The 11,565-nt window shown below is 48.8% G+C and overlaps 1 protein-coding gene across 1 annotated transcript in view; it reads left to right on the forward strand.

Moving 5' to 3' along the window:
• Positions 1–11,565, forward strand: part of SYNJ2 (synaptojanin 2) — a 125,933-nt gene that overhangs the window by 89,294 nt on the left and 25,074 nt on the right. The window contains exons 13-18 of the mRNA XM_017889620.1: positions 1,178–1,259; positions 2,063–2,203; positions 4,127–4,319; positions 7,078–7,240; positions 9,384–9,539; positions 10,909–11,026. Of these exons, the coding sequence (XP_017745109.1) occupies positions 1,178–1,259; positions 2,063–2,203; positions 4,127–4,319; positions 7,078–7,240; positions 9,384–9,539; positions 10,909–11,026 (853 nt within the window). The remainder of the gene's footprint in view (positions 1–1,177; positions 1,260–2,062; positions 2,204–4,126; positions 4,320–7,077; positions 7,241–9,383; positions 9,540–10,908; positions 11,027–11,565) is intronic.

Genomic DNA, 11,565 nt, shown 5'->3' on the forward strand with positions numbered 1-11,565 from the left:
GATACACTATTGAATGGCCCCAGAACTTAAGATCTGAAGAATAAGTGATTCTTGTACAGTCAGCGTTGACTCAGGGGCCTTACTTTTTTTTTTTTTTTTTTTTTTTGCCTCATTGGACTCAGGAAGACACTTGTGTTTCAGGTTTTTGCCTGTTGGTGAGTGACCTGTGGTCTAGCTGACGTGGTGGCCCATGTGGACATTCAAGCCCCACAGCTGCCTAGGTGGTGCCCAGAGCCCCGTCCCTTCCTCTGCACACGCCATCTGTGCCCTCCTTTCTGCCTCAGAGGGCAGGTGGCAAAGTCCACCATTCAGAGCCACTGGGGATCTCTGTGTCGGTGGTAGCCTGAGTTGCTGCTTGTGCCTCCAGAAGCCATTCAGGATACCCTCTGGAGCAGGCCCATCAATGCAGAGGGTGCTTAGCACAGCTGTGGCTCAAGAGCCATCCCTCCTCTCCCCACTGAAGTGACTCCTCTTCTTTTCCCTGCAGGAAGGTGTGCGTGTTGTTAGCAAGCTGGCTGGTGTTTTGCAGGGGATCTTTTTGGGGAAGACACTAGCAGGCTCCCCAGCAGTCCCACTAGAGATGCACCAGGTTCCAGAGAAGGAAAGGAAAGTGCTGTGGTTACTGCTGCCAAGCAGACCAGACAGAGGGACAGAGATTGTTTTTTCTTTTTTTTTTTTTTTTTAAAGAAAAAGCTTTAAGTCAGGGAAACTAGAGGTTCCACGTTGCCCATTGTGGCCAACAGAGAAGGAAGTGGACAGCCTGCCTGGCCTCTCACTGACAGAGGCCACGTCCTCCTGGCTGGACCCTGGGGAGGCAGGCATCTCACTTTCTGCAGGAGCTATGGCTGGGCTTGGGGGCTCAGGAGACTGGGTGTCAGAGGTTGTGACTGGAGAGATTCAGGCAATGGCTACAGGGTTATATTAAACTCTGACCTGTCCCCTGTTCAAAGGGAACAGAATGGATGGAGGGCCCCTCTGGGCTCACTGTGCTACATTTAAGCCAGGCATTTCTGAAGCAGATTCCACTGGGGCAGTTCCCAGCAGCAATGATAGCCACCTGGAGTTGGACTCAGGCAGTGGATAGTGTGGCTTGGGAGAGGGGAATGGGGAACCCCATGAACTCGTAATGCAGGGCTTGGTGGTCCTGACTTCTGTCATCTCTTGCCTTGCTCCCCAGATGACAGCAGCCCAGCTGACATATTTGCTGTGGGGTTTGAAGAGATGGTGGAATTGAGCGCAGGGAATATTGTCAATGCCAGGTAAGGGGCCAGGTGTGTGGGGCCAGGCGGGGACTTCCTGAGTCAGGTGCCTGGCTGGGAGCAGAGCCTCTGAGGCTCTCCTGGAGCCAGCCTGCTTCTGAGTCAGCTAAGCTGTGGCTCTGGCTGTGTGGGGATCTGTCACCTGGCTCCTTCTCCATGCTCACACATGCACCGCCCCGTTCTTTCCCTGCTACTTAGGAAGTAAAAGGAAGGGCTGATGATTGCTGTGTTTTCTCTGCAGTGCTCTGGCCTTGGCCACTTGTTGAGGCTGATTTACACTGCCAGAGGGAGCTGGCATGTGTGGACCTAGGATGCAAGGGAAGGGCGGGGCTGGGACTGGGAGAGTGGTTGACTCATGTTTCCTAGGGAGAGGTGAGAAAGCGCGAGTGCTGGGAAGAGGTACTTTCCTCCTGCATACCAGGGCAAAGGAAAAAATCAAAACCACTGGATTTGTATTTGATACGAAGTCAACTGGACATTCCCCTACCCCCTGCTAAACTGGCCTGGCTTTATTTTAAGGAAATTTCTGAACAAATAAATAAGACTGACTCTGTGGGGCTGCTATGAGAAGGTCCTGGGTTGGGTTTCAGAGGTCAAGGAAGGGCTGCTGTGGTGTGTGAGACATGGCCAAAAATACCCAGATCCTCCACTAGAAGAAGGAAAGCATGACACTCATATTGGGGTGCAGGCAGTGTGAAATCAGTTCTGCAAAGAGAATAGGCTTGGGCTGGAGCATTTGGTAGGTGGGAGATAGATGTGCTTCCAGCCATCTGTAAACAGCATCATTTCCTTTTCTCTTCCAGTACTACCAACAAGAAGATGTGGGGTGAGCAGCTTCAGAAAGCTATCTCACGCTCTCATAGATACATTCTCTTGACTTCGGCACAGCTGGTGGGCGTCTGTCTTTATATCTTTGTACGTCCATACCATGTCCCGTTCATCAGGTAAGAACATTCCGTTTACACACATCTGGGGAACAAGGGGTTGTTAGTCTTTGTGTTTTGTTCTTTGACTTCCTCCTCCTCCCCCATCCCCTTCTGTAACAGGAATCGGGACTTGCCATTATTTTAGATAAATGTAGCAAAACCCCTAGGAAAACTGGGCTGAATAGAATATTGTCTGGCAATTAAAAAGCCACCATGGGAAACGTCCAACTCAGGAAGCTGAACTCTTAGAAAGAGTGTTACATGATTGTCATCGCCCAAGCTCAATTCTGTGCAAGGAAAGGGGTTCCTTGTTGGAATCTTACAGACAGGAAACCTCTGACCAAGGGCTGAGTAACTCACTGGGAAATGCCAACTCTTTTGTCTCTTTTTAAAAGAATTCTAAGTAGAAAGGGCCTTTACAACTGGGGCCCCCTTGTCATTTCTCCAAGGTGCATGCTTTGTGAGCGTCGGAAAGGGGGCGAGCTTAGGGGCTGCATTCCTCTTGGGGTGTGGGTGTTTGGATGCTGGAGGAACTCATCTTTTCCCCATCTTGCGGATGGCCTCATCTTTCCACCTGGGCCTACTCATGGCTTTCGAATTTCCACCAACCTTTCGGCGGGCTGGCAGCAAACATTGAACTGACCTCCCCACTGAGCCCCTGGGTCCCGGGAAGGGCCTGTGCCTGTCTAGAGCACCACGGGTGCACCCCTGCTGCACCTGGAGACTAAGGCAGTGCTGCCCGTAATCCTCTTCTCTGACTTTAGAAGATGTTTAGGTCCCTGTCCCTCTGCTTGTGTTATTTTGCCAGCTTGGCAGTATCCCAGGTTAGCAGGTGAAGGTTAGTAAGGGTTAAAGGCAAGGGCAGGGTGAGGGTGAAAGAAAGGTCTCAGAACTAAGGAGCACAAGGTTTCCCAGGCTCAATGTCCTCAGCTTCAGGCACCTTTAGCCCTGAGCTGCTTCCGCCTCCACCCCTTCCATCAGTCATCCCTCCAACCTTGTCTACCAGGGAACAGATGTACCAGCAGGCCTCAGTCTGTGGCACAGCTGTGGAAATGTTAACAAATGTGCTTGTAGCCCATGTTTCTATGGACTGGTATGCATTATGAGTTGCCATTTTAATGCGAGCAGGCTCTGGCGTTGCATAAAAGTCCGTTTGAGACCACCTACCCAGCACAGCATAAATAGCTGCTGGTTTCCTAGCTCTTAAAATGCATTGATTGCTGGGCGTGGTGGTTCATGCCTGTCATCCCAGCACTTTGGGAGGCCAAGGCAGGCAGATCACTTGAGGTCAGGAGTTCAAGACCAGCCTGGCCAACATGGTGAAACCCTGACTCTACTAAAAATACAAAAATTAGCCGGGCGTGATGGTGGGTGCCTGTAATCCCAGCTACTTAGAAGGCTGAGGTGGGAGAATCACTTGAACCTGGGAGGCCACCGTTGCAGTAAGCCAAGATCACACCACTGCACTCCAGCCAGGGTGACAGAGTGAGACTCTGTCTCAAAGTAATAATAATAATAATTAAAAAGTTGATTGCCCAGATGACACCTCCCATGCATGGCATGACAGCTGCACAGGAGTGGGGTGGGCTGGTGGGTGGTGATATTCGTGCTGCTCCTGGTGGCAGTGAGAAGCTGGGGAGATGCAGGGATTGCCCTGTCTTCGGCTTCATGGGGTGCTCAGGTGAGCAATGAGCGCTTCCCAGATGGGGCGTGGAGGAGGTGTCCAGGCAGCAGTGGGCAGCAGGAGGGAGGCGGCTTCCTGACCAGGAGTCGATGATGGCCAAAGTGTCTGCTTTGTTGAATTGGACAGACTCTGAGCTGATGATTTTGGAGCACTCAGAGCGGCAGGTCCTGGGCTGCTGCTGGGCCCTTCTCTGTGACAAAGCAGGGTCATGTTTCTCCTTCAGGACCTGACAGCATGCACACATCCTTCTGTTCCAGGGACGTGGCCATCGACACAGTGAAGACGGGCATGGGGGGCAAGGCCGGGAACAAGGGCGCCGTTGGCATCTGCTTCCAGTTCCACAGCACCAGCTTCTGCTTCATATGTAGCCACCTGACAGCCGGACAGTCCCAGGTGAAGGAGCGGAATGAAGACTACAAGGAGATCACCCAGAAACTCTGCTTCCCAATGGTGAGCGGTGCCGTGGGGGCGGCCAGCACCTCCCTGCTCAGTTCAGTCCCAAACGTGATTGTTGATAGGAGCCAGGCATTGGGAACACAACCACAGGGAGGGCCCCTGCTTGGAGGGCTCAGCGCTGGGGGAGGGGGAGAAGGCTGTGTCACCCCATGGAATTGACCTGGGGTAGGATTAGCCGTGTGCCTGGAGGGAGCCAGCTCTGCAGCATCCCTCCTCTCCTGTTGCTGTACATTTCCTGAGTGTCTACATGGTCGCTGGATTTTGTGTGTGTGCATTTTCTGATTTTCTGATTCAAGTGATGGTTTAGGGAAGAAAACTGTGTCCATGGTCTGTCCTGTCCAAGTGGTGAAGAGCATTTGAATCCACACAGCCTGAGACTCCACCTTCCTGAGATTCACAGTCTTCACATGTACTTTCTGTGGTGGCTCAGATAAGAACACCCTTTTGACCAGTGGACCCTTTTTGACCGGGAACATGGTTCTTGAGCAAGGAGCCCGGATCTTCCCTGTCCTCGAAGCTACAATAGTGAACCACACAGTGCCCTCTCGTGGCAGTCCAGAGGGTTTCATTCTGAAACTGGAGGATTTTCTTTTCAAATCTAGACATTAATGTTCTCCTTCCTGTGCAAAGATGCTACCCGGCACAGCTTCAGCGTGTGACACACATGAGGCCCACCTATTCCGTGAAGTGAGGATAGACTTCAGCTGTTCTTGCCGCAAAATATTCCACTGTCTGAGAGGTGGCGGGCTGGGTCACGGAGCTCTTCCCTGTGAGAAGAGATCCTTAAAACCGACGTCCCATTTTACTGGGCTGCACGAGCACTCAAGGCAGAATTTCTTTAGTTTTCATTAACAAGTGCCACAATTCTTGTTGGAGTTATTTCTTATGTTAAAAAAGAAACAAATGAGTTGAGAAGTTTTCAATTGTGTGTAATGTAGTTTAGGAAAAAAAAAAAAAGAAGTCTAATCCTTGTCACTCAAAAAGCGCTATTTTGGGGCCAGGCATGGTGGCTCACACCTGTAATCCCAGCACTTTGGGAGGCTGAGGTGGGCGGATCACCTGAGGTCAGAAGTTCGAGACCAGCCTGGCCAACATGGTGAAACCCTATCTCTACTGAAAATACAAAAAAAATTAGCTGGGTGTGGTGGCGTGCCCCTGTAATCCCAGCTACTCGGGAGGCTGAGACAGGAGAATTGCTTGAACCCAGAAGGCAGAGGTTGCAGTGAGCTGAGATCACACCACTGCATTCCAGCCTGGGTGACAGAGCAAGACTCCATCTAAAAAAAAAAAAAAAAAGTGCTACTTTGACATAGTAAGCTTGGGATACATAATAAGTAAAGGATTTATAATGTAGTTCTTTTCTACAATAAAAATATTGAGGGACCTGTTAACAGTCTACACTTCTTTTTTGTTTTTGTTTTTGAGACAGAGTCTCGCTCTGTCACCCGGGCTGGAGTGCAGTGGTGTGATCTTGGCTCACTGCAAGCTCCACCTCCTGGGTTCAAGCGATTCTCCTGCCTCAGCCTCCTGAGTAACTGGGATTACAGGCGTGCACCACCAGGCCCAACTAGTTTTTGTATTTTTAGTAGAGATGTTGGCTAGGCTGGTCTCGAACTCCTGACATCAAGTGATCCACCTGCCTCAGCCTCCCAAAGTGCTGGGGTTACAGGCATGAGCCACCGTGCCCAGCCAACATTCTACACTGATATTGTCTGATACCGTAGTCACTGGCCGTAAGTAGCTATTTAAATTTAAATTAATTAAAATTAAATAACTTTTAAAATTCCTTGCTTTCACTGGCCACATTGAAAATGATCAGTATCCACGTGGCCAGTGGCTCCCGCATCAGACAGCACAGAGAACAGTCTGGTGCTGCAGAAAGTTCTGTTTGGCAGTGTTGTCTAGACACTCATTTTATTTGGTTGGGACCCATTTAATCTTCTGTCCAGGTTATTGTCATGGGGGGAGTGGAAATGCCTCATAGGAAAAGAGAAACTGATTTGGGAGCTAGGCAGATGGGAGTTGAAATCCCATCTGTATCATGCACTCGCTGTGTAACCTTCAGCAAGTGCCTTTGTTTCTGAACTTTTGTTGTTTGTTTTTTTAATCGAAGAGAGAGCTGGTGGTATCTGCTTTGTGCACCTGGAACAGAGCCCAGCCCTTGCGGATAGTTGATCCGCAGCAGCTGCTGTCATTGTGATTCCTGGGGAAGAGACAGGAAAGGCAAGGACCCCGGGAGCTCTCCGGGGCTGAGCTGGGGCTGTGGGTTCCTAGGACTGGGCAGGATGGGAAGGAGGAGCGAGAGATGGAGAAGGGTCACCTGAAAAAGCTCAGGAAGTTGTATGAAGGTGCACATCCTGAGCATGTATGCTGCTCTTTAGAAACCTCATTCTCCTAACGCTGAATGCTGGGTGCTGCTTCCTAGGAGCAGACACTCCAAAGCAAGGGTGCATCTGGTCTTCCGGACGGGATCCGTGGAGGAAATGCTGGCCATGTTGCTCTCCTCCGTTTAGGGTAGGAGCTTCCCTCAAACCACTCAGAAACACTACTATTTAAAATTAAGCCGTGTAAAAATGCCTCCATAGTTGTATGGGATGAGTGAAAAATGAGATGCTCTAGTAGAAAACTTTCTGTTTTTTAAGTAACATTTTAAGAAAAACACTCCTGCTTGTCCCAGTGAGCTTGTTTTTCTCCCCTCTCCCACCTTCCTTGCAAGATGGGCTGAATGATTATTATTTTCTTTTCAACTTAGGGGAGAAATGTTTTTTCTCATGATTATGTATTTTGGTGCGGCGATTTCAACTACCGCATTGATCTTACTTATGAAGAAGTCTTCTATTTTGTTAAACGCCAAGACTGGAAGAAACTTCTGGAATTTGATCAACTACAACTACAGAAATCAAGTGGAAAAGTAAGTTGTGCTTTAAACGTATTTTTTAGCAGCTGCTCCAAGATGGAATGACATCTATGAGATGTAGAGGCTGGTGCAGCAAATTCAGTTCTGTCAGTGGATTTCACTGTTTCCAACATTGTAGGAAACAGGTGGACTTGTGAGGTTTTAGTACAGGAGTGGCTGTTCATACACACGTCCTGTCCCTCTTTATTTATTTATTTATTTATTTATTTATTTATTTATTTTTTATTTTGAGGCAGAGTCTTGTTCTGTCACCCAGGCTGGAGTGCAGTGGCACTAGCTTGGCTCACTGCAACCTCTGCCTTCCAGGTTCAAGTAATTCTCATGCCTCAGCTTCCCGAGTAGCTGGGATTACAGGGGTGCGCCACCACACCTGGCTAATTTTTATATTTTTAGTAGAGAGGGGGTTTCATCATCTAACTCCTGGCCTCAGGTGATCCGTGCACCTTGGCCTCCCAAAGTGCTGGGATTATAGGCGTGAGCCACCGTGCCTGGCCGACCTTCTCCTCCTCCTAATACTGTTATTTTAGTGCCTGTTTGCTTCCTAGCAGGATGGGCTGAGATGAAATTACCTGTGGAGAAAGAAGCTGGTTAAATGTGTGAGGGCCAGGTGCAGTGGCTAACGCCTGTAATCTCAGCACTTTGGGAGGCCGAGGTGGGAGGATCACTTTAGGAGTTTGAGACCAGCCAGGGCAACATAGCAAGACCCCATCTCTACTAAAAAATACAAGAAAATTAGCCTGGTGGTAGTACACACCTGTAGTCCCAGCTACTCTGGAGGCTGGGGTGAAAGAATCACCTGAGCCCAGGAGGTTGAGGCTGCAGTGAGCCAAAATAACACAACTGCATTCCAGCCTGGGCAACCAAAGTGAGACCCTGTTTCAAAAAAACAGTATGGGCCAGGTGCAGTGGCTCATGCCTGTAATCCCAGCACTGTGGGAGGCCGAGGCATGCGGATCACTTGATGTCAGGAGTTCGAGATCAGCCTGGCCAACATGGTGAAACCCCATCTCTACTAAAAATCCAAAAATTAGCTGGGCGGGCAGATAAGGTCTCTCCTGAAGCAAGATTGGACGTTCTTGGAAGTTTACTGGGTCTTCCCATTTCAGCCCCTGCCAGTGTGTGGAGTGCTAAAGGGTTGCCACATGGACAAGAGACCACACCAACCTCCTAAAGCAGGTTTTCCTGTCTTCCTACCACCAACATTCTCACATCCTTTCAGTGATCCCCGAGAGAATGAGGGTGTGTCTGTCCCTTGGTCTTCCCATGGAAGCAAGGCCAAACCAAAGCTAAGCACAGAAAAGAAGGACATGCATAGAGGCTCACGACTGTAATCCCCATACTTTGAGAGGCCGAGGCGGGAGGATTTCCTAAGCACAGGAGTTTGCGACCAGCCTGGGAAACACAGAGAGACCTTGTCTCTACCAAAGCTAAAATTAGCCAAGCATGACAGTGAGCGCCTGTGGTCCCAGCTACTTGGGAGGCTGAGGCAGGAGGATCACATGAGCCCCAGAGGTTGAGGCTGTAGGGAGCCATGATTGTGCCACTGCACTCCAACCTGAGCAAAAGAGCAAGACCCCGAGGAGAGAGAGAGAGGAGAGGTGACTTTCACTCTGTGCTCTGTGTACTTAGCTCATTTAGTCAACAAACATGGATGAAGGTCTTGGTGGTTGTGGGCCGGACATCGCACCAGGCATGGGAATGTAAAGATGAGCACCCCAACCCCTGCCTCGGACCCTGCACTGTCTCCTGGGGGGCAACAAGCAGACAGTGGATAGATCAGACACTGGAGCGGGTAGGAAGATACGAGGGTGATGTGTCCCTCAGTGGGATGAGCTAAGGATCACTTTTTTGCTAATTAAAAGACACACATATGTCCAGTTTCAGACAGATTTTCAAATGTAATGGAGCTTGTGTTACTTTTTAAGAACAGGGACTTGCGGTGCTGATGAGTTGATGGGTGCAGCACACTAACATGGCACATGTATACGTATGTAACAAACCTACACGTTGTGCACATGTACCCTAGAACTTAAAGTATAAAAAAAAAAAGAATAGGGACTTGCCTTTTCAGTTTTCATTTTTGTATATAACATTCAGGATCTAAAACTAAGGCAACCTGATGACTTCTTTTCTCCCAATAGATTTTAAGGACTTTCACGAAGGAGCCATTAACTTTGGACCCACCTACAAGTATGATGTCGGCTCAGCCGCCTATGATACAAGCGACAAATGCCGCACCCCTGCCTGGACAGACAGGGTGCTGTGGTGGAGGAAGAAACATCCCTTTGATAAAACAGGTGAGGGGGCCATGCCCATTCTAGAGCCGGCAGAGGGTGAATAAGAAATGCGGTGGAGGGAAAGTCACATTTACCCAGCCCCATGCGCTGCTACAGAAATCAGTTTCTTCATAATCCCAGATGGCACAAAAGTCATCCCAGACCTTAACCCCTAAGCTTTGGAAGTTGTGCTTTCAGGGAGCCACCCCTTCTGGCCTCTTTTTTTCTTTTTTTTTTTTTGAGACGGAGTTTCACTCTTGTTGCCCAGGTTGGAGTGCAATGGCGCAATCTTGGCTCACCACAACCTCCACCTCCTGGGTTCAAGCCATTCTCCTGCCTCAGCCTCCTGAGTAGCTGGGATTACAGGCATGCACCACAGCTAATTTTGTGTTTTTGGTAGAGACAGGGTTTTTCCATGTTGGTCAGACTGGTCTTGAACTCCCGACCTCAGGTGATCTGCCTGTCTTGGCCTCCCAAAGTGCTGGGATTACAGGCATGAACCACTGCGCCCGACCTCCTCTGGCCTCTTTCTAGAGACAGTGAATAGATCTGCCCCTGGCTCTCCCTGCCCCTGCCCCTGCATCACAGCTCCCCCCGCACCCCCACCTCTTTTTTCTGGGTGGGGAAAGAGTAGGGGAACATGAGGTTGCCTCCCTGCCTGCCCCCCATGCTACCCCTCATGTTCTTTATCCAGCCTGTTTTGTTCAGCTGCACTCTTACCTGCTTAAAGCCCTAATTCCAAATTGGACATGAGTAAGACACAGTAAAAATAAGTTAAGTTTTTAAAAATCATTAGTTATCAAGTATGTTTTCAACAACTGTTGATGCCCAGGTAGGAAGTGAAGTTTATTTAAAGTTAGAATATCTGTAACTAGTACATTTAAAAAAAAAAAAAAACCTAATTACACATTTTGGGAGAGAATAGCCGGGAAATTGCATCTGTAAAAAGAAAATACAGATTTTCCTTCAGATGAGTTTGTGAACACCTGTGTGGCCCCAGGACTCTAAGAGGCAGGGCCCAGAATGAGTCCGCGTGTTCTCAGCTCCTGCAGCTCTTACTTACTGTACCAACTGCTGCCAACCTCCTGGGATTCCTGGAAACCCGGCAGCAACACTGTGTCTGGAGCCCACAGTGGGCACGCTGGTGAGGACTGCAGGCACAGTCATGACTGTTTTGAATAATGTTTTGAATAATTCTATGTGTGGAATGTTTTTAACCAAAGGCCCCAAAGCATCGGAAGCCTGGCTTCAAGGTCGAGGAGTAAGGAGGATGAGTCTGGGACATGGGGTGGTTCGTGGTGTAGGCCTCTATTGTGGAAGTTTCACGATTGCATTCTTGGATATTGACTCGATTCTATATGGATCTCTCGAATGGAACCCCTGCGAGTAGCTGGAGAACTCAACCTTCTGGACAGTGATTTAGATGTTGACACCAAAGTCAGACACACCTGGTCTCCTGGTGCCCTCCAGTATTACGGCCGTGCGGAGCTCCAAGCGTCTGATCACAGGTGAGGTCCTCACTTCCATGGTGCTTTCTCCTGTGTTGGGGAAGGCAGCGTCTCCCTCTCCACAGGGAAATGCATGCTGTCCCCATAAGGATGTGTGTACGTGTGTGGGTGCGTTTGTGTTCATACAATGCACCAAAGAACAAAGAATGATAGAACAAATATCTGTGGACCCGCCACCAAGAATTAATAAATGTTAGCATTTTGTCATTGCTCCATATCATAAATGACATCATTTATGAAAATTTCAAAGTTGCAACCTACGTATTTTGTGGCTTTTATATTTTCTTAAATGATGTCGTTGTGCAACTTGCTTTTGTTACTATTTTTGAGATACAATCGTGTTGATGTTATAGATCTGGTTCATTCATTTGTAACTGCTGTGTAGTATCCCACTCAATATGTCCATGGAACTTACAACTTACCCATTCACCTCTTGATGAATATTTTCTCCAGGATTTTATGATTACAAACACCATAGGGTTTTCAAATCTGGGATGCACTACTTTTTTTTTTTTTTTTTTTTTTTTAGACAGAGTCTT

The sequence above is a fragment of the Rhinopithecus bieti genome, unplaced genomic scaffold (genome assembly GCF_001698545.2).
Source record: "Rhinopithecus bieti isolate Rb0 unplaced genomic scaffold, ASM169854v2 scaffold_18548, whole genome shotgun sequence".
NCBI classification, from domain to species: domain Eukaryota; kingdom Metazoa; phylum Chordata; class Mammalia; order Primates; family Cercopithecidae; genus Rhinopithecus; species Rhinopithecus bieti.